Below are 23,246 nucleotides of genomic sequence, written 5' to 3' on the forward strand. Positions count from 1 at the left end.
CACAACGTGCCTGCAAGCGTGATAAGACCAGGTGCTGGGGAGGGACAGTGGGAAGGATAATAGGAAGGGAGAAGGGAAAGAGGAGGCAAGGGAAGAAAGAGGACCCGGTTCAGGGACAAGGCTGCAAGGGGAACCTGTCTTGGACTATTTCTCTCTTCAGAAACCTATCATGGCCCCAGCATGGGAGAGGTATGTTGGACGTGGGTCAGTGAAATAAAAAGCTCCACACAGGTGGCTACAGTCCCTCTCTTCTGAGTCAAGGTCGCACAGGTGGGGGCCGGATAGATGAAGCTGTCTGTGTACCATCTGCCAAGCCATGGGCCCGTGTGCCACGACACCTGGTGTATGCTCGGAAGAGAGGACAGAATGTCTCATTTCCTCAAGATGCCAGAAGATCCTTGGTGGCTGCTGAGCTCTGGTCCACCTTGGACCACAGAGTATATCGGGGTGGGACTGACAACCCAATATGGAGAAGGCACTCATAGAGGGAGGTCATTTTAGGAGGGAACAGTCTCATCTTGTGCAAGGTCTACCCCAGATGCTCAGCGCTGAGTCCCTGGATGTGGGACTGAGAAGGAAGACATAGTGGGAAAGGCTGAGACAGAGGTAGTGTGGCAGAAGAGGAACTGGGCTGCAGTCTTAGGAACCAGCAGGATGGGTGGGGGGTCCTCTTCATGTATTGCTTAATCCCCAGTTACTGCCCTGCCCCCACCCAGCTCAAGACCCTGGTAATAGAAGACATAGCATCCTCTGAAGGACCAGACTTTAATTTTAATACACTTTAATAGACTGGTTCTGGCTAAGAGGAGGTCCACGGGAAGGGGTTTTATGCTGCTGTATTCTGGCTATCCACAGCAGGGGGATGTTTTCGGACTGTTTTCAACACAATGGTGGACAGACTGTAAGGCAGTAGTGACTCCTGACATCCCCTGGTCAGAACAGCTTCCGCAGCTACAAGGAGGGGAGGAGCTTGGCCTGTGGGAGGAGGGGCCGAACTAAGGGTTGTCTTGAAAAGTGGGTCAACAGAAAAGGGGTGAAGGACCTGAAGGTGCTAAGTGGGTGGGTTTGGGTGGCGTCTCTGAGAACTTTCAGTAGACAGGAGCTGCCTTCGGCTGCCTCCAGCCAGGCTGGCAGGATCCTATTTTCTGAGATAAATGTCCCACCCAGTCCTAAGGAGTAAGGTGTTTTATCACCTCTCACACCCCTGGAAACTACCTCCCTGCTTTCTTTCTCCTTGGCAAAGCCATGTTCCATTAGCCTCCCACTCTGGGAAGAATTGTGGGATAAGCAAAGGGCAGGTGATGAGGGAGTGAGGTTAGTCTGTGGGTGGGTGGAGGCAGGTAGGGGTGTCTGTGGGAGTGTGAGGGGGGCATTTGGAAGTATACAGGGGTGTGGGGTGTGATAGTGTGTGTCTGTGGGAGTGTGAGGGGGCATTTAGAAGTATACAGGGGTGTGGGGTGTGATAGTGTGTGTCTGTGGGAGTGTGTGGGTGTGTTGAAGTGTGTTTATGTGAGTGTGCGGTGTGTGTATATGTGATGAACAGGCTGCACTTGTCCACACACCGCTCGGGTTCAGACCCCGCTTGCATCTGCAAGCTGAACAATCACCCACAAAGTCACTCCATGCTCCTGGCTGTGCGGTTTTTCTCTTCCTTTCTTTTCTATAGCGTCTTACCCTGCAAGTGACAATTAATGTTCGAAAGAACATAAAATGGAGGAGAAATTACAGCAATTTATCAGTTGAAATTATAGGTGTAGACACATGTCAGCAGTGGAAATGGTTTCTATCAAAATTAAAGTATTTAGAGATTTTCCTCAAATTTCAAATTATGCAAATTCCATTTTCTGAGATGCCACAGCATGGTGGCTTTAATTGCAGGCTTACTGGGAGTGTCTGGAGAAACACAGGGACTTGAGGGTCTCTCTCCTTCCTAGGCAGTTCTTTCGTGTCCACAACGCACAAATGCAGGAGAGGCATCATCCAAGAGCCAGGCAGACTTAGGCTGTGAAGAAAATGGCGGCTTCCACAGCTGCACAGGGGCCACAGAGACCTGCAGCAGCCAGACAGCAGAGTCCGCCCACCCCAGAGACAGCTGAGACCCGGAGCACCCGTGCCTGGTGCTACCTTGGCCAGGGAAACCCTAGCGTGCTGAGCAGCACCTCACCAGCTTCCCAGAGCGGTAACCTCAGCTCAGTGTGTTCCTGAGCCCATCCTTGGTTATATTTTGCTGCGACTGTTCTTCCGCGGTCCGCAGGAACACAACTGCTCCATCATGTAGTTTGTATGCAGGCTGAATGGTTCCCAGGATTTTCATGCTGAAACTTAAAAAAACAAAAAAAAGATTTATTTATTTAATGCATATGAATGCTTTGCCTACATGTATACCCACACCCATGCATGCCTGGTGCCTATGGAGGCCAAAAGAGGGAGTCAGGTCTCCTGGAATGGGAGAGATGGGTGGTACCTGAGTTGTTCATCTAGCTGGCTCTCCTGCACCCACCCTACCAGGGCCAGCTCTCTCATGCCCACACCAGGACCAGCTCTCCCATGCCCACACCAGGGCCAGCTCTCCCATGTTTCCCAGGCAAAGTTTGAGGGTTCTCCTTCACCTGTGTCAGTCAAGTGCTTTTTAACGCTTATGTTTCTTTTAAAAAGATCTACATTATAAATGTGGTCTGTTATGCTGATTAAATCCAAGCATTGAATGATCCTTGCATTACTGAGGTTAACCAGGGCCTGTTTTATATATTTGTATATATTCCTTTGATATTCTGTGGGAGGCTCATTTGATAACGTCTCTGTGAGGAATTCCCACTACCATCCATGTCTACCAGGTAAAGGAGAAAAGAAAAGCTCTCTGCTTTCCCTGTTGACAACATTGTGGGAAATCACAGCGCTTCCCCTGGCATCTGAATCTGAGGGATGGAGTGGCCATGATGACCACAAGGTTTAGGGTAGGCTTCCCCATTTCCCCTAGAATAGGGTAGGTGTTAACAAAAAGCTGTACTTCTTTCTCTCTCTCTGTGTCTCGCTGTTTCTCCCTCTGTCTCTCTCTGTCTCTGTCTCTGTTCTCTCTCTCTCTCTCTCTCTCTCTCTCTCTCTCTCTCTCTCTCTCTCTCTCTCTCTGTGTGTGTGTGTGTGTGTGTGTGTGTGTCTGAACAAGTCAGTGGATTCTTTATTGCTTCTGGGGTTTGGGGCTCAGGAGCTCTTGGTGGGGCGGTCCGCTTCCTCTTCACCACTACAGGCTTCTGGCTTCAAAGGAGGACACCGGCCTTGCGGATGGCTGCCATATGCAGATCAGGGCGGTACTTGTTCTTTCGGATCATGTGCCTGATGCTGCTGAGGGTAGCCCAAGCATTCTTGTTGATGGTGGTCTTCACGTAAGAAGTGTCAGGTTTGCGCTGACCCGATCTGCATTTCCTAACCACCACGGCCCCTTTGCCAACAGCCGAGGGCCCCACTCCGACGGTCTTGCGGTGAATTAGCCCATTTTAGCGGAAGGAGTTTCGGGCCTTCAGAGTATTGGGCTCTGTGCTGTATGTCTGCTTATTCCTCTTGATCCAGAGCCTGGAGCGGTTCTGAACGACCATCCACTGCAGATGCTCAGACGTGTCAGTGGCTCCTCTCCCTATGGCGGCCGGAGACGGAAAGAGAGAGGAGGACTCCTCTTCATCACCCTTAACCAAGCCCTGTCTGTTCTGGATCGGAATTCAGCAATAATGCCCTGTCTACAATATGTGAGAGATGCTGGTAAAGTCTCAGAATCCTTTGCCAGGAGGCCCAGGCACTGGCTTTCCTCCAGCGCCTCCTATCTTTCTGGCGCGATGGCTGTTTTGTGTTCATGACATTTTAGCTGGGGGGAAGCAGAAATCCTTAATTCACCCGCCTCTGTCATTCAGTTTGGTTGTGAGTGTGGCACTTTGGGAGAGGAGAACCACTAACAGCTACCCACTAACCACAAGGCTTGCACTTTAACCAGATTTTTTCATCAGAGCCTCGGTGTGCGATTTGTTGAGGCTTTTACTCCTACTGAACATTTGGATTGCTTTTCTGTTCTGTAACTGATGGGTAATGGAATTATTGACTTTGCGGATTCTACACCTAGCAACTTAGCTGAACTGATTGGTCCCCGTGATTATTTGTGTGTTTAAAAGTTTTCTATAAGAAAACTCTACCTCCCCCAATTCCTAGTCCTGCTTTTTTTTTTTCAAGGTTTATTTGCTTTAGTACATACATCCGTGCCTACAAAACGCAAATAAAGCAAGCTTTTAGATTTCTTTATTTTATTTGATCTGTATGGTCCGTTTGCTACATTTACCTGAGCACCACACAGCAGGTGACTGGTGCCTTTAGAAGTCAGTAGAGGTCATCAGATCCCTGGAATTTGCCATAAACCAATGGTTGCTGAGACTGTGGGAAAACCATAGGCACTCTTCCCAGCTGAGCCAGCCCCCGTTTGCTTTGTTTCCTCTCGATCCTTGGCTAGGACATTTAAGACACACCAAACAAAAGCAAACAATGGACATTTTCATAGACTTGACAAAACACATAAATACCTCACAACACTGGTTTTGGAGTTTTGCATTATATTCTTGGTTTACATAGACCCAACCTTGGGAAATGTAGGTTTAGATTTTTCATAGCCTATTTTATTTAAGGTTCTTTGTTTTTAACATTTTTTCAAGATTTTATTTATTTATTATATATAAGTACACTGTAACTGTTCTCAGACACACCAGAAGGGAGCAGTCAATCCCATTACAGATGGTTGTGAGCCACCGTGCGGTTGCTGGGAATTGAACTCAGGACCTCTGGAATAGGAGTCAGTGCTCTTAACCACTGAGCCATCTTCCCAGGCCCCTTATTTAGGGTTCTTAAATGCTTCAGCCTCCCTTCTAGCTCACTGACCAAAAGGTAGGGGAGAAAGATGGTTAATAGGACAAGGGGTTTGTGGACCTGTTTAGAAGTAGTTCTTTGGGAGTGGTTCCATTCTCCACTGTCAGGATATCGGCAGTTCAGTCCAGTAGCAAACACCAAACATGAATCAGCAGCAGTGGCTCAATCCAGTGGAAACCAAGAGGCCCCTTGCCTAATAGCCAGAATACCACAGGAAGACCTTTGGCACGTTTCTCTCTACAAAGTCACGATAAGCGAAGACCAGCGGAGCATTCCAAGGTGTAGTAAGGCAAGAGCAATCTTTCACTGTCTGTGAGGTTCTACTTATATTTTTTCCAAACATCATGGATCCTTTCAAGTGTCTGCTCCAACAAAACATCATATGCCCTTTCGCAAGGCAGCTTCCAGAAAAACACCACGTGTCTGTTCTCAGTCAAACAGCCTCTCATAAGACAGTTTCCAGAAAGAAAGAAAAAATCACATGACACAGTTGAATTGTTAAAGAAACCAGAAATTTCCAGTTCAGGGGGATGCTGGGTTTTGGGGCTGGATCTCCTTGTCTTCCTGAAATGACACCATGGCTGTGTGATTTGGGAGGAAGTGGCCTCCACTGTCTTATATGCTTGAATACTTGGTCTCCAGCTCGTGGAACTTTTTGGAAAGGATTGTGAAGTGTGGCCTTGTTGGGGAAGGTGTGTCAGGGTTGGGCTTTGAGACTCATGCCATTCCCAGTGAGCTCTGTTTCCTGCTTACAGTTCAGGCTGTGAGCTCTCAGCCATTTTTGCTGCTGTTCCTTTACTCCTCCATCATGGACTTTCTAACCTTCTGGAGCCAGAAGCCCAATTAAATGTTTTCTTCTATAAGTTACCTTGGTGATGGTGATTTATCGCAACACTAGAAGGTAACTAATTCAATGGCTTATTCCTTGCTGCTCTTTGAGCTCACAGTGGACACTGTCCGAAACTGAACCAGCTTTTGTGTGTTCTTTCAACAGCATCTTTTATACAGTGATGGGATTGATTTTCCAGCAGCTTTTCAGCTGTTGGTCCTGTTTTGACACCAAGATCATACCAACTTCATAAAGTTATTTGGGTTATCTCCTTACTTTTTGATAAATCACATTTTTTTTCTGAGATACCGTCTTACACTATATGCCAGGGCCTTCAGCATGAGGCAATCCTCTTGCCTCCAGACTGTTGGGTTTATAGATGCGCAGCACCACATCCAACTGAACCACTCTCAAAGGTTATATGCTCTGCTCCTAAAAGGTTTGGTCTTTTGTTGTGTATGGTAATGCTAAGACCTGCTTGCCCCAGAGATGAGAGATTCTGCATATAGACTCAGGTAATGCTAAGGGACCTTGCCCCCAAGTTATTTCTGACTAATAAATAAAGATGTCGACAGCCAATAGCTGGGTAGAAGAAATATAGGTGAGTTTAAGGTTCTAGAGCCTGGGTTTGGAGGAGAAACATGAGGGGGAGAAGAAAGTGAAAGAGGTAGAGAAAGTCACTATGGGTTAGGAGTCAACAAACAAACAAACAAATAAACAACAAAAACAACAACAACAAAACCCCATGGCCCTGAGGGCTGACCAATTGGTGTGAAGAGCAGCCCAGATGAAACATAGTAAGTAATAACAGGGCTATCAGTAAGAAATAGATTTTAATAGTGCAGAGCATACACATCTGGCCAGCTCTAGTGCTGATTAAGGGTTATTGTAAATAATAAAAGTTGTGTGTCTTTTTATCAAGGAACTTAATGGTCAAAGATGGGGTAGAAACCCCAGATCGAGATTAAATAAATTTTACAACACAAACATTTGCCCAAATACAGGTTTTGCTTGACAAACCCTGATTAAGAAGAATGAGTGTGCTCTCTTTGCCCCCATCTACTGTGAGAATGAAGACCATTCTCAGCAATCAGACGGTCGACATTCCAGATAATGTCGAAATCACTCTGAAGGGGCGCACAGTCATTGTGAAGGGCCCCAGGGGAACTCTGCGGAGGGACTTCAATCACATCAATGTAGAGCTGAGTCTTCTTGGGAAGAAAAAGAAGAGGCTCCGTGTTGACAAATGGTGGGGTAACAGAAAGGAGCTGGCCACTGTCAGAACCCTCTGCAGTCATGTTCAGAACATGATCAAGGGTGTTACACTGGGCTTCCGTTACAAGATGAGGTCTGTGTATGCTCACTTCCCCATCAACGTCGTCATTCAGGAGAATGGATCTTTGGTTGAAATCCGAAATTTCTTAGGTGAAAAATACATCCGCAGGGTTCGGATGAGGACAGGTGTTGCTTGTTCGGTCTCTCAAGCCCAGAAGGATGAATTAATCCTTGAAGGAAATGATATTGAACTTGTTTCAAATTCAGCGGCTCTGATTCAGCAAGCCACAACAGTTAAAAACAAGGATATCAGAAAGTTTTTGGATGGCATCTATGTGTCTGAGAAGGGAACCGTACAGCAGGCTGACGAATGAGACCTCAGTTTCCTAGCTCCAGAAACTAGACCCTAATACAAGTACAATTTGGGGACAATAAAAAATTTAGATATTAAAAAAAAAAAGAAGAAGAAGAAGAATGAGTGTGTGCGTGTGAGCACGTGTGCATGTATGGGCAAGAGTCAGAGCTTCAGCTGCTAACTTTCTCTCTAGGGGACAATTGGGTTTTGTACTTTGGGGTTCACTTGTACTGTTTTCAATAGACATATTATTTAATCATCGTCAGTTTTGCCAAGGGAAACTTCTCAGTGTGGGTTATGGGTTTTACATCAGATTTACGTATCTGCAAGCATACTGTGCTGTGACTTCCTCATCCTTTGTTCCCCCGACACACCTCCTATTCTGTTCGGTCTCATTGCTGGAGCCACGGCTGAGGTTTGTTGAACTCTGTAACCTGCCCAAGCACCAAACCAACAATGTCTTATTGGTCAGTCAGGGTTCTGGGTGACGGCGAACACAGAGAAGGAAGCACAGGATATAAGGATGGGTGGTCCAGGTGAGGGTGTCCAGGAGGAAGAAGCTGCAGAGCCCACAGAGAAGCCAGTGTTTGGTCTTCCTGGGGGAGATAAAGAGATGATAGAGGGCACCAGCAACAGACTGATGCAGACATGCACACACACACACACACACACACACACACACATGCACTCAAATACACTTGCACACACACTTACTCATACACACACATACTCATACACACACACACACATGCACTCAAATACACTTGCACACACACATACTCATACACACACGTACACATACACATATACATACACATATACATACACATGCACACGAATGCACACACAAATAATGACAAGAAAACCTGTCATTGCTCTAAAAATTAGTACTGTCAAGCTCCTTCACTGGCTACCCAATACCAATTAGTCAGCCCTGAAACTGTTCTAATATAAATAACACTAAATGGACCAAGCAGGTTGAATTTATATACCTAGGTGTGTGTGCATGTGTATGTGTGAAAAACAACAATGAAGAGAGAAAAGGCCATGAAAATTGAGATTAGCAAGTAGGGGACATGAAAGGGACTGAGGGGAGGAAAGGGAAGGGGAAATGGTGTAATTATACTTTAATCTCAAAAAATAAAATTTTGAAAGTAAAAGAATTTTTTTTAAGTAGACATAAAAAGTGAAAATCTGGCCAGGTGGTGGTGAGCACAGCTTTAATGCCAGCACTTAGGAGGAGAAGAGGCAAGCAGATCTCCCTGAGTTCAAGGCCAACCTGCTCTACAAAGCAAGTTCTAGGACAGCCAAGGTTACACAAAGACACCCTGACTTGAAAAACAACAGTAGCAAAAAGTGGAAATCTAGAGGTGAATGTAATTGGTAAACTGCAGCTTTTCATTTTTATTTAGTGTGTGTGTGCACACATGTGCACACACTCCACAGTGTGCATGTGAAGGTCAGAGGGTAACGTGAGGAGACGAGTCCTCTCCTTTCACTGCGTGGGTTCTGGAGACCGAAGTCAGGCTGTCAGGCCCCGTGAGGACGCCTTTTACCCACTGATCCATCTCGCTAGCTGACGCTGCACCTTGAGGTGAATATCCTCATTTATTTCCACAGGGCTTTTATTTTCTCTCCCTCTCCACAGTTAGAGTAAGGTGTCAGGATGACCTCTGAGATGTTTTTATTTAGGTAAGAGGATAATGGTGCTTAGAGACACAAAATTGCTTCCTGAATGAAGTCTAATGAGGCTTCAGTCCTCAAGGGCACAGCGAGTGTCTTTAGAATCAGACTTGGGAATGAACTTGCCCAGCTGGTGGAGCTAGGCTTCCAGTGCTCCTGAAGACGACTGGCCTCTGGCTTAGCACTCACCCCAAGATCCACACCCGGAGCCCAAGCCATTCCTGCAGGGCTTACCTTGAGAAATAGGACAAAAAGCAGGAGAAAGAGGCAGAAGATGGGGGTGCCACAGAATCCAAGTAAGTCAGTGTTACTCCTGAGGGCAGACTGGAACCTTCCAGCAGCCTTACCCTAGGCAGGGTATCCTAGTGTTTGTTGCTGTGTGCTTCAGGCACAGTAGAGCCAGCAGGCATCAGCTGGGACTTCAGAGGTGTCACATCCATTCCACAGAGACTTAAATTGGCTTCAGCATTTCTTAACTCTAACAGGTTCGAGGCGTGTGTACACACATCAGCTCAGTTCCTCTCAGGGAGCCTGTGGTGAGTGCTCAGATGGGGTAAGGTAGGTGTAGAAACACCAGCTCTCTGGCTCTCCGCTCTTTCCCTGCTCCCACAACTTTAGTCGGTGCTGAATAGATTTTCGTCTCAGAAAAAAATTTACCAGCTGCTTCCAACCAAGCTCTACCTTCTACTTGAGTGGCATCTAATGGAGAAAGCTTTGGGGACCCAGTGTAGGTTGTAATGCAGACGTGCTCTCTAGTGGCTCTGAAGGCAGGTATAGTCAGAAGGTCACTGGGGTTCGGGCAGCCTCTTCTTTCAGACTGTCGGCTCCATAGGATTGGGAACCAAGATCACAGATTGTTTGTGTGCACGTGTGCCCATGTGTGTGTATACATGTGCACATATGTGTGCATGTGTGTGTATGGGGAATAGTGCACAGTGCATGCATGCATGTTGTGTGTATGTGTACACTGCCTGTATGTGCTTGTGCGTGTGTGTGCATGTGTGCTTGTGTGTGTGCATGTGTGCGTGCATATGTGTATTATTCACGTGCGTATGTGCCTATGCATGCATGTGTGCATGTATGAGCATGTGTGTGTATGTAGTCTGAAGCTATGCAGTGCTCAATAACACCTCAACTTTTAGCCTGCTATCGATTTACTTTTAATTCCACTAAGTACAATGAATGTCCCACTGGGAAAGACAAGCCTCACCAGTTTGGGGGGGTTCATCATGGTAGGACTGACCACCCACTGGAATACACCTGTGAGGGTCAAGTGGTTGCATGGGCTGAATGTTTGAGGCTCAGATTCCCAAGACAGAGATAGAGTCTGCGCTTTCTCCTAGCTATGATGAAAGGGTCAGCACCTCAGATAGAGCCACGGTGGTCTCTGGAGGCCTCTCACAGATGGCTGTTTAAAGGGACCCTGGGATCGCAGCTGCCCTGGATTACAGAAAGCTTCGCTAAGCGTTGCTCTCTGGGCCAGCATGTCTGCTTTATATTCTCAGAGCTCCGACTCACATGAACAGGCCCCAGACCCACTCCACGACCGAGTCTCGGCTTCCTGAGAAAAAAGAGGATGGGGGTGGGTCTCTTCCCTCTTAGAAGAGTAGAGACTTGGTAAGCCCTTGCATGAAATTTGCTCCTGGTACTTGGTTCACGCATGACTGGGGCACTGTCTGCCATATTTCCTACCTGGGTCCTGGAGACAGCTCTTTGCTGACATAGAAGCTAAGGAGAAACTATCATGGCCGAAAATAATCACACTTCTTTTTTATCCTTCTAGCATCCCAGCTCTCCTGGATGTTGCAAGAATTCAAAGTGAAAAGAGAAAAATAGACCTGTAAATTGTTTGGTTTCCCAGTTGGGCACTTTGCCCAATCCATAGAGAATGGTCGGCTTCCTCTGCTCCCGGTACAAGGCTTAGTGATGAGGTTCTCCCTCTGGCCGACTGACACAATACTCTTGCGTGTAGATTACAGATGTCGCTCCATGTTTTGCAAAGGGCTTAAAGTGACTGATAACTCCAGTGGAGGCAGAAGAGAGGCACAACAGACTGAGGCCTCCCTGTCAGTAAGTTAGGCACTTATCAGAAAACTCGGCCTCCCCTAAAGAATGTGTGGTGGATGCACAGATGATTAGGTGTGATTAGGTGTACCTACACGTGTCTCTGGAGGCTTCTGAAATAAAACACAACAAACTAGGGATTTAAAACAACGCAAAATTAGTTTTTTAATAACACTGGACTTTTAATGCCACCTCTGGCATCCAGGTGTGAGTAGGGCCAAGACCCGGCCATGGTAGTTACCAGAGGAGGCCCTGCTGGCCTTTCCTAAGATTTGGTGATCCCAGCGTACTTCAGCCAGTGTAGCATCCTCCTGTGTCTTTGCAGAGTGTATGTGATGTATGTGATGCTGGTCTCCTCCTATGATGACTTCAGTTATGCTGGACCTGACCCGTTCAGTTTGACATCATTTTAGCCGATCAAGTCTGCAACAATGGTATTTCTGAGTCAGATCATACTCTAAGGCCCAGGAAGCAGTGCAGTCTGGAAGGACACTCACTGTCCAGTCCAGCTGCCACAGAGAGAGCCAGCAGAGTACACTAGAAAGTTCTAGATCCAAGTGCATCACACATGACAGGGGTAAGAACATCTGCACTGCCCCTTTCCCCAGAGACTCTGGGAAACTCTGAGGCAGATTGAGGACAGGAAGCCCCCCCCCTCAGCCTGTACCTACTATACATGGAACACGTGCTAAACTGAACTCAGACGCACAGCCTGTTCCCAGTCACCTGGCCAACCCCTCATGCCACCGCAGCCTCGGGGAGGCATCTGACTTCTCTCTCTAGTAAAGAGTCTGACATGAGAAATACATCTCCCCTGAGATCTGAATCTTGGTCCTGTCAAGATGCTTCATCAGTGCCTTTGTCTCTGTGAGGAGAGCTCATCTTTGGCACCTCTCCCTGGGGACCACCTCACCTGAGCTACACCTTGAAGGTAGACTGGGTACTCAGGAAGTTCTTCCAGGAGGAGAAACTGTAGGCTGAACTACTTCTGCTTGTCCCAGTACATATACATGTACATTTGCATATATGCACATATTCCTTACACAGTGGAAAGCATGCACACACCCACAGATGCACCACCACACATACTCACAAGCTGAGTGACATGTGACCAGACACTGGGTCCCATTGTCTTTGACAAGAATAACACTGCCAGGGGAGCTGCCAGGCTTACACCAGGGACAGCATCAGGAACTAGGAGAGGCAGACACAGGAGAATCTAGAACAGCCGGAGCAGCTCAGCTCTGCCACATGAGGCCACTTCCCTGCCGTGGCATGAAACTGTTGCATTCATAGACACCTCAGCAGGACCTGTTCCTGCCTCTGCCAGGGTCCTGGGGCTCACACCTTCATAAATCTTTCCCTTAGAAAGACACCATCAATAAGCCACAGAGGCCAACATGCGACCGAAAAACCATTCCATTATTAAGCCTGTAATTGCCGAGAATTAATTTGCTAATTGCATGCAACTAATCTGCGTCCCTTTTGTTTTATGTCAATTAACGGAGTAATTAAAAAGAAGCAATCTTCATGCTCTCTCTCCTCCCCGGCAGCCTCAGATGGCCGGAGCTGATGAGACAGGCCACCCTTTGCTGGTCTCATTATCAGCTCTCCCACGGCAGTGTGCCGAGCACAGGGCAGACGGCTAATGGGACTCCATTGCTCGGCTGCGGTAGCACCTGGTGGAGTGACCCGCCAGACCAGGATCAGATCCTTCTGACTGTTACTACTGCAGCCTCCAGGTTGGCAGGGCCTTTGACTGTTAGAGAACAAGGGTCTGGTGGGGGATGGGCGGGGGGGGGGGACTCTGCAGTGAACTTCTGAACAGCAGGCACGACACTGCAGTAAGCCTACATACCCTTTGTTGTGTGATCTCTTGTTGAGCACCTCTCCCCTACTCGTGGATGTTAGGAGAAGGTGCTGATCTCCCTGAAGCTGTGGAAGGTGCCAGCGACTACTGGATTGGGATCGGATGCCTAGGAGCACAAAAAGAAGAGCCTTATGGGGCAGAACCTAAGACAGCTTGGCTATGTATCCAGGCCAGGCTGGCCAGACCTCTTTCTCTACCGTTCTTCCTGAGGGGCTGTAACGTGGATTCAGCTCCCTTAGCAGGATCACACAGGCTGGAGTCTAGGCTCACTCCCCACCCCCTTGCTGGGTGGGCCTTTCCTTCAGATACGTGGCTCTTGCTGCTCTGACTTCAAGGTATCCACTAACAGATATGTCTTGGTGATACTCAGTTTTCTGTTTTCCCCGATGCCGCCATCTGCTAGAGAATCGGTCCAGCAGCCTGGGCTGGTCTGGAACTTTCCGTATTGGCTCAGCGATGTCCAGTCCATCCTCTCTCTGGCCACCTCTCAGTCAGCAGAGTCCACATAGATCTGTGCTGTCACAGGGGAAGCTGAACCATCAGAGGTAATTGCTTGGTCCTATGCCCAATTCTCCCTTAGCCCCTAACCAGCTAGATTCCCGTCTGCTCTCACCTGAAGGACCCCAGTCTGGATCAAGGTCATTTCTTCAACAGCAGAACTGGCACCGTGATTTCAAGACCCATGGAAGCAGATGCTCTTGAGAGTGTCCAGTCAGCCCAACTCACAAGTTTCTCTGTGGTTTTTAGCTGCATGAAGAACTTTATACTTATTTGTGACTTCCACAAACCCATCAGCCAGCCCTCAAACACATCTCTGTCACTGGTGCTTAAGATGTGTTCATCGTGTCCAGTTTTCATCGGGCCTCTCCTCGATTCTGGGAATATCTTAAGCAGATGGTCACGGGGTGTGTGGGGACAGGTAAGTGCTCCATGGCACAGCAGGCTCAGGCAGGAAGACAGCACAACCCATGATTTAAGCCAGTGGCCTCTCTACAGCTCCAGATCCAGCTTAATGGGGTCTTGAACAGGCTTGTGAGTCAACCACACGTTTACAGTTCTCACTGAGCAAGGACAGATATTGGAATGGCTCGGAGCCCTCTAATAAGTGGCCAATGATTTCTCCTGACCGTTGCCTGTTCTGAATGTGTGGTACCTGGAACTTCGGTTTCTAAACACTGACGCCAGGCCTGCATATCAGTGTCTAGGTGTGAAACATCCGGCGTCAGCAGGAGAGTGTAGGGATGTTCACACAGTATGCTACTCGAGCCACTCCCTCATACAGGGTCTAGCCTCACCACATTGTCACGATGGGTCATGGGAGGACAGCAGCGTGGTCCCCATGTCTTTATAGCTGTTATTTGAGATATGTAATGGTTTCAATGAAAATGGTCCCCATAGGCTCACATGTCTGAATGCTTGGTCTCCAGTTGGCGGAACTGTTTGGCAAGGATTAGGAGGTGTGGACTTGTTGGAGGAGGCATGTCACTGAAGTTTTGGTATTTCCAAAGACTCACACTATTCCTAGTATCCTCTCTGCCCCTTATTTACAAGTTCAGTTAATCAATATCTCTCTCTCCCCATCTTCCCTTCCCCACTCCTCCCACCCCCTGTTTCTGACTCATGGAGATCTCCTTGCCTCTACTCCCAAGGGCTAGAATTAAAGGTGTGCACCACTACCTCCTGGCTAAACTTTGTTTTACAAGAACAGTGTAAGCATCCATGCTGCTGTGGTTTAATGGTTATATTTACTGTTTGTTTATCATATTATACATATACTTCTATATAATAAACATAAATATATTATAATAAATAAATATAATATATAAATTATAAATATAATACTATGCTTACCATTTATTTATTTGTTTGTTTATTTATTTACTTACTTATTTATTTTAGAAAGCCCCCAAGTAGTAGAAAACACCTGTCTTATGATCATACAACCATAGATAGGGAATGCCATGTGAATGCATGAATATGTACACAAACATACAGATATACATAATGTGTACACCTACACATGTATACATGTACCCATTGTGTGCACCTGCATGTACATACACACATATGTCTGATCAGTGTGTTCTATGCAGAGACATTCGTAGACCAGCCGTGTGTGTGTGTGTGTGTGTGTGTGTGTGTATACATTTATTTGCACACAACCCCACAATCAGCTTACTTTTTGGTTCTCTGTGTTTTCTGGGGTCTTAATGCCGCACCGCAGCAGGAATCCCACTGTTCAGTGAAAAGGCAACTGAGATGTATCTGTCCTCCCTACAGAATGCATTTGGAGACTGATGACTCTCATGGTGGCAGTGTTGGTGACCCCCGAGTTAAGGGACCCAGGGATCATTGTGAGTTTATGATAGAGGAGCAGAGAAGGGTGTTTGGGCCTCTGCATAGTGCTGGGGTCACACCCCCTCCACACATGTCTCTTCCAATCTAACACAGATGATGAAATCATCACCCCAAGAAGTTCACCTGCTTTCGAGCCCAAACCCCAGAACCAAACTCCTGCAATAAAAAAACCGTTGATTCTACTGAGTCACCCCTCGATCGACCACCTTTATAAAGCAATGTGGTCCTGGGAAGTATGTCTGCTGGGAGCAATTAACAGCTCACTGCTCAGCTTGCCACTGTATAGGAAGCAGCTGATCCTCAGCTACGACGCTGGGAATGGCAGCCGGAGCTGACGTGGTTGACGCAGCATTTCTGCTTGAGTGTTTCTCCGAAGTTCCTTAGCAGAGAGCAAACCAGAGATGAGGGTCTGGCTCTGTGTGCCCAGAACCTGAGCAGCATACACTGCTACATAGATCATGTGTGAGCATGTGCACACTGTGTCCTGAGCTCACGAGCACTGCAGTGGATACGTTGTCTCCCCGTGTGTGATCTTCCTATGTGCCGTGTGTTGCTCAAATGTGCGTGTGGAGCCTCAGACAAGAGACCTAGTTCAGACGAGGGGAGAAGAAGCCTGGTGCTGTGTGTTAATGAAGAGGACACGAGGCAGACAAACTTCAAAGCAAATAAAAGCCTGGCTCAGATTTATGGTGCAGCCGTTTCCTTCCGTGATCATGCCATGGAGTTAAATTAGCTGATAGAAATGCATGAGGTGGAAGCCGCCTAGACACCTGTAAATCATCCATCAGCCAAAACAGTTCTCCAGAGCATTCGCCCCCCCAGTCAGGGTCGGGGTATGGGGAGGCTGGATGAAGAGGGGAGTGGTGGTGTTTTTTTCTGACAAAAGCACAGCCCTATTCCCTCTGCTGGCTCAGGATGGTAGCAGCTGAGAGGTCTCATGGCTGCCCTACCTCACGTGCCTCAAGTGAGATTGGACAACAGAAAGGCCACATTGGGTGGCTGATACACACACACACACACACACACACACACACACACACACACACACACACATATACACACACAATTAGGAATGATAATAATCTTGGGTGAGCACAGGCAAGCACGTCTGTCTGAGTTGGAGCCTTTGGGAATGGAGAAGGGTAACCTAGGCCAGGCCAGGGAGAAGAGGTCAAGGGTCCCAAAACCTCTAGTGTCAAGAAAAACGGATCCCACAAGGAAGCAACTAGCTCAGACCAGTCATCAAGAGGAAAGTCAGAGCAGGGAGGTCATGCTGGCCAAGGCTGTAGCATCCCCAAATGAGATGGCTTTGCCTCTCTCCCAAGTGTCTGTCACCTCCAAAGCTCTCACACACACACACACGTGTACATGCTCTCACACATGTGTGCATGCCCCACATTAATCAGCACTATTCACATATATGTGCATTTTGAACACATGTGTCTGAAAATGTACCATAAATAGGGCAGGAAACTGCCTTTCAATTGAAGGTCCCCAATTACTGCGCCCAGTCCAAACCGGAACAGGGGACTTCATGACTGTGCAGCCAAAAAGATCACTGAATTAAAAAAAGAAAAAAGTAGTCACACTGTAGGACTCTGTAACCTCCTCAAAAGTCACCAGCAACGGATGAAGTATACCAACACGTGAGCCTAGGGGAGAACACTTTCTATTCAACCACCACACACGTGAACAGACCTATTAACACCAAATAAGACACCAGTGAGAACCCAGGAAGCAGCTTCATCCAGCTTAGTGAGTTAATGAGTTTAACTGGGATCACTTATGGACAGGACAGGGGCCTTGTGAGCTCTTCCCCACATGCAAAATGGAGTGTCAGCGGGCCTGGTTTATGAGGGTGGCAGGCTCTGAGGATAGAGGTCTCCCACCTTGAGGGAGCATCATGCCCAGCCTCCTCCTGAGATGTGCCCTCGGCCTCGCTTAGTTACCTATGGTGCTGACTTCCTGACTTTCCAATTCCAGTCTTTCTGTTCTGGATCCCAACTCTGTGATTGCCTTTCTTCCTCCTTCTTTGACTTTCTTCTTCTTCCTCATTTTTTTAAAGATTTGTTTATTTTATGTTTATTAGTACACTGTAGCTGTCTTCAGACACACCAGAAGAGGGCATCGGATCCCATTACAGATGCTTGTGAGCCACCATGTGGTTGCTGGGATTTGAACTCAGGACCTCTGGAAAAAGTCTTATCCGCTCAGCCATCTCTCTAGCCCCCTCTTCCTCCTTCTTCCAAACACTGTCTTGCTCTATTTTTCAGGCTTCAAACTCCTGAGCTCAAATAACCCTTGTGCCTCATCTTTTCTAGTAGCTGGAGACACTGGTAGAGACCTCGTGCCCATTCTCGCCTGAGGGTTTTGAAATCGAGTTGTTTGCCTCCTGAGACATCATTGGCCATGACTCTTCATTATGGTTGCCACCCTGTCCCTCGGGTGATATTGGATTCGCTCTCATATTTGGCTGAGTCAAATCCCTAAAGAGGATTAGGGGAGCAGAATAGGTCAGTGTAACTTGTTTTTCATGTGGGGACCCAGTTTTCTTGGGACCAACACAGTGGCGTCCACCCTTACTTCTGAGACTACAGCACTGGTCCTTTGGGTCTCCCTCTGTGTTATTGGGCATGCTCCTGACCACAGGAATCTCCCGCTCCATTTCTGCCTGCCTAGCCTACCCTCGGGGGCCCTTGGATTCTCCATCACTATGGCTTCATAGCATCTCTGTTCACCCATTGGGGTGGATATTCATCTGGTCCTCCTGAATGCCCAGTTCCAATCCATAGTCTAATAATCATTTAAAAATAAGTTTTCAACGTATCCATATATCTTGCTTCCCTGCATTAGTGAGGGCTCTTTATATATATATGGATATATATACATATACATATTTATTTTATATATGTATATATATGAAATGAATATGTATATACATGTATATATAACATTCTAGCAAATAGATATAAAAGCGATTTATGAGGCTGATTTGCAGGCTGCTGTCCAACCAATCCAGCATTGCTAGCTGTGAACAGGAAGTTCAAGAATCTTCTGGGATCCGGAAGAAACAGGCTGCAATGCCACTGAAGGAATGGAAGTGTTAGCTCAGCGAGAGCAAGCAAGGAGCAAATGCTCCTTCTTCTGTGTCCTTACATGGGCTGCCAGCAGAAGATATGTCTTCCAGACTCAAGGTCCCGATCAAATGTCATCTTCCTACCCCAAAGGTCCTGACTAGAACTGGATTCAACCGCTTCAAACCAGCCAGAATATCTCAGGTGTGCCCACCATATCTGGATCATAGAATCGAGAATAGCAGTCATAACCCCTTCCCCCAATTGTATCTTTGTACCCACTGGGCTTTTTCTACAGGTAAGTCTGGTCACAGTATAATCTCTCCCTCTATACCCAGCCTTGTTTGCTGTTCTCCCCGCCCCGCCCCCCGTGGTTTGCTGGTATTTTCCACTGAATGTGCTGTTGTATTAGCCCTATGCTTTATATCTGAGTGACAATGTAAATGGTATTCCTGTTTTTTTTTTTTTCCACCTTCACAGCTTTCTGTATTTCCCCTCAGACATAAAATCCCCAGGATTTCTGCACTAGCACTGCAGGTTATTTTGGGTTTCTGTGAGTTTCTACCGTCTGCCTGATTCTCCATCTTCTCTTCTTGGGTTTTTCTTTCCTTGTTCTTCCTGCTGACTGGTGCCTCTTCTCACTGGCTTGTGGTGGGGGCTAATCCATACTCTATTCTGCAACACACAGCGTGTGGCCATCTTCCTCCTGCAAGGCTTTGGTTTTATTCGGAAGTTTCCGGTTCTCTCTCTCTCTCTCTCTCTCTCTCTCTCTCTCTCTCTCTCTCTCTCTCTCCCTTCCCCCCTCTCTCCAGACTGTTTTTGCACCCACAAAGAAAAGATCTCTTATAACAATCATCCTGGAATCTCCTCAAAGTCTCTAAGAAAGACCGCCACTTGCCTGCCCATGTGGCTGCTGTGGGTCTTCACACCCCACCTGCTGAGTGGATTCCCGGGGTGCTCCGAAGCAGCTGTGCAGCACACATCCCCACCTGACACCCTGTCTCAAGAGGAGGAGCCAAAGGCTGCTGATGCCCTGTCTTTCAGCCCACCTCCTCCCTCAATAACCCCCTGCCACCAAGCATGTGGTCAGTGGGCTATTTTGCCCACCCCCAGCCTTTCTTTCTCTCTCTTCCAAAAGACCCTGCTCCCCCCTCCTTCGAAGCCTCCTCCTTTGCCTGCCTCACAATAGGTCTCCCCATTGTCTCACAGGGGCGTCATTACTGTCCCGCCGTGTGACATCATAATAGGCTCCTGTCCCAGAAAACAAAGCCCTTTGGAGACACCAAGGAGACACGCGGTGTTTATGTCGTCACCGACTAGACAGAAGTGGAAATAGAGGGGGGCAGAGTAAACATCTGTAGATTGGGAAGAACAATACCCTTTGTCCCCTTTTATTTCTGAAGCTGCTGAAATTATGCCTTGCACAGCATAGAAATGGAGCGTGTGTGTGTGTGTGTGTGTGTGTGTGTGTGTGTGTGTGTGAGAGAGAGAGAGAGAGAGAGAGAGAGAGAGAGAGAGAGAGAGAGAGACAGAGAGAGAGACAGAGAGAGAGAATGCGTTCTCACATGCTCAGGCTCACACGCATGTGTATGCAGGTGGATTAATAAAAACCCATTGAAATGCAAATTTGGGACCCCTCCTCCTGAACAAGCTAGTTATCACCCTCATCCTCCCTGGATACTCCGGGTGAGCAGACGCCAGCCAGCAGGAGACAGGACTCAGGAGCTCCTGCCTGTACAGCAAGAGAGGCTAGCTGCAGCTCAGAGCAGCTCAGATGTGACAGGACCTGTACCAGCAGGTAGGGGTTGCAGGCTGTAGTTTCCAGGTTTATTTTGGAAAACAACAACAACAGCAACAACAACAAAAACCCAGAGGTTGTTGCAGCACAAAACATGCAAAGTATTTGAAGCAACAGTATTTGAAGGTGTAACCATGAACAGGAGTTCACATTGGGGGCAAGCTATGTGCACCATAGCTCCTGGTTGTGTATTTATTTTGAGACGACTAAAACATCGCATGCCGTTCTCAGACTCAAATCTCAGGGTTAATGGTCAAGACCGCAGCTGTCTGTGTACGCTTGGAGAGCAGGTACGTTCTGTGGCACTTTCCCTCCTGGGGCTCAAAACCATTCTTTACAAAGATGCTTACTGGCATTAAGAAAGCACTTTAGGAAGAGGGTCTGATCAAAGCAGAAAGGGAAACCCAGCCTAGCCTGTGACTGGTCCCATGTAGACCTCATGGGGCAGGAATGGCCGGCTTCAGGAAGCACTGTGGTCCCTAGAGAAGCACTCAGTGGATCGACACTGGGCAGCATCTCCACCCACAAGCTTCACAGACTGGTCTGAGCCGCAATGTGAATAGTAACCAGAGCATAAAGATGCACCTGGTAGTTACGCCTGATTTATATCAAGCAATGTTTCAGTTCTGCCCTTTGGTGAAGAGTAACTGTTTATGACCCTGTCATGGTGACAGTGGGTACCAAATGCCATCTCCTTCCAGTGCGTATCAGTGGGGCTCTCAGGAAGAAAACGTCTTGTCTACTTGTCCTCCAAGGGTCCTGGAGCCCAACTCCTGCATTAACCACATGGACTTCACTTCCTGAGAATGTGTGGGACACTTTGATCAATACTGCCTCTTCCAACTGTGTCTGTTGTACCCTAAAGAGAGGCAGAGAGGAGGATAAAGGGCCTGCTGGGATGGTGTGAACGCTCACGCACAAACACTCATGCACAGTGGCATCTGCATACTTACATGCTTACACGCTCATGCTTACATGTGCATTTACATGCATGTACTCATGCTCGAGAGCGCACACTCAGGCACACTCCCATCTTTGTGTGTGTGGACTCAGACACCCACACACAAGCTCACAAATGCACATTTAGACACCTTCACTCTGCATAGAATCTTACTGGTTTCTACTCCAAGGACATGGATGGGGCACATCTCCAGAGCTGTGCATATTCAGGCCTGAGCGCCTAACTGGAGTGAGGATTGGTCCGAGCAGAGCCCCGTGGGCAGGGTCTCTACGACCGGTACATCCCTGATGGCTACTAACATACAAGGCTTTCAGCCTTATCTGAGCTTAACCTGACTTAGCTATGGACATACCACCACCCAGGAAGCTTAGAGCTGCTTGTGCTACAATACAGCCGGTCCATATCCTCATTAAATGTTTTTCTAAGAACATCCAAATAAAGGTACTAACCCCCCCCCCAAAAAAAAACCTGAGCAGAGCATAGGCTCCTGGGCCCTCAGGAATCCAGCCTGGAGGTGGTGGCCTGCAGATTCCACTGGCCAGAGTGTTGGCAGCACACTAGGCTGGTCCTTAGGCTCCTTCCTCCGAGTTCGAGCCTCAGCATGTGTTTCTGCCGGGCTGGGGAGTGTTCCCTCGGCGTTAGCACTGTGCAGCAGTTCCTTATGAGTGCCATGGTGCATGGCAGCACACAGACCAAGGACAGGATGTAGGAGGGGTGAGCCTGGGTATCAGAATGCCCTGCGTGCTCTCAGGCACCGTTGTTTTTCTCCTCTGCCAAGTGGGAGGCTGCTCCAGCATTGTTACCACCATCTACTCCCCGAGCCCTTTGTTTCTGGCACGTGTCCTTTTGTGCCACTTGGCAACACTGTAGAGGACCCCACACCATGGTTTTGCCAGTGAGGAAGGATTCGTGTGTAAGCGCCCAGCAGAGTCTCTAGACACCTCAGACACACTCTGGCCATCTGCACCTTTGTACACAGCCTTTGTAAGGAACAGAATCTCTAATCTCCTGCAATGAAGGTGATTCTCCTGAGAAGCCACTGGGAGGGAAGCAGGGAAGGGACGGATGGAGAGACTGTCTGCAGCCCTTCTTCCTCCATGGCTCAACCCTAATGCTGAAGGTGACTGCTCTCTAGTGAGCACAGAGGCCCTGCTGACTCTTCTCTCCAGGGCCTGTCTAAAGTTCATGGACGTGTGGCTAAGGTCTCAGTGAACTGGGCTGGAGAGGAGTCAATCAAGTCAGTGAAATTTTGCAGGACCCTAGTGGATAGTGCAGCTTGACCCTTCTCATGGACGAAGGGGTGTAGAAGAGGACACAAAGAACGGGAATTCACTCCTCACAGCTGTGGAGCCTGGGAAGTCCTGGCTGGGGGATGAGCAGACTGGAGAACTCCAGATCTGGAGAGTAGCAAGGAGCAGCAGGGCTGCCTCTGTAAGTGCTAGGGGTTGGGGGAGGGCAACCGCAAAAGCTCAGCCACAAAAGCATCTCCTGCTGGAGGATCTCACTGAGGACTGCCTGAGAGACCAAGGATTGCTGATGCAGACAATGCCAGCCAATCAGGAACTGCTGCTTAGAAGAGATGCTTTCTTGGGACCAATGGGGCGCAGATGGAGGGTATTAAAGGAGCTTGCTGCAGAGCTCAGATGAGCTCACTGCAGCGTTTCTCACCTGCTCCTGGAGTATTCTGTGCCACCTCACCTTCAACCCCCCCCCACCAAGGGCAGGTAGGGTCAGGCGGCAAGCATCCAGGGCACAGGCAACACTGGAGAATCTTGCACCCTGCAGTAGCATCTTCCAACTGTACCCCCAAAGCTGGAAAGGGTAAGGGGGTGTTTCCGTGAATGCAAATCTGTATTCTCTGTGTCTGTGGGCTCTCAGGAGGTATGGCCTACTTTATGTGACTATGGTGTGTATGTGAGTGTGGGAATGTACATGTGGAGGCCAAAACAGGATGTCTTCTATCACCCTTTCTTACAGCCTTGGGACAGGGCCTTTCATGGAATCAGAAGCTGACCATTTCAACTGAGCTGGCTGGCCAGTGAACTCTCAGGATCTGCCAGCCTCTCCCCAGCACTGGGGCTCC

At 48.1% G+C, this 23,246-nt stretch overlaps 1 protein-coding gene and 1 pseudogene across 2 annotated transcripts; one reads left to right on the plus strand and one right to left on the minus strand.

The window, feature by feature from the left end:
* Positions 1-3,198: 3,198 nt before the first annotated feature.
* LOC308427474 (large ribosomal subunit protein eL28-like) lies at positions 3,199-6,066 on the minus strand (annotated as a pseudogene). The gene is made up of 2 exons: positions 6,043-6,066; positions 3,199-3,698 (listed from the first exon to the last, which is right to left on the minus strand). The product of its transcript is annotated as a large ribosomal subunit protein eL28-like (transcript).
* Positions 6,067-6,773: 707 nt separating this feature from the next.
* On the plus strand, positions 6,774-7,400 carry LOC308427320 (large ribosomal subunit protein uL6-like). The gene has a single exon (XM_080925449.1). The coding sequence runs from the start codon at positions 6,796-6,798 to the stop codon at positions 7,372-7,374; it is 579 nt and encodes a 192-aa protein (XP_080781575.1). The 5' UTR covers positions 6,774-6,795; the 3' UTR covers positions 7,375-7,400.
* Positions 7,401-23,246: the final 15,846 nt, after the last annotated feature.

The sequence above is a fragment of the Micromys minutus genome (assembly GCF_963924665.1).
Source record: "Micromys minutus genome assembly, chromosome: 11".
Classification (NCBI taxonomy): domain Eukaryota; kingdom Metazoa; phylum Chordata; class Mammalia; order Rodentia; family Muridae; genus Micromys; species Micromys minutus.

Coding starts and splice junctions, on each gene's coding strand:
- LOC308427320 (XM_080925449.1), top strand. CDS start 6,796: ATGAAGACCATTCTCAGCAATCAGACGGTCGACATTCCAGATAATGTC.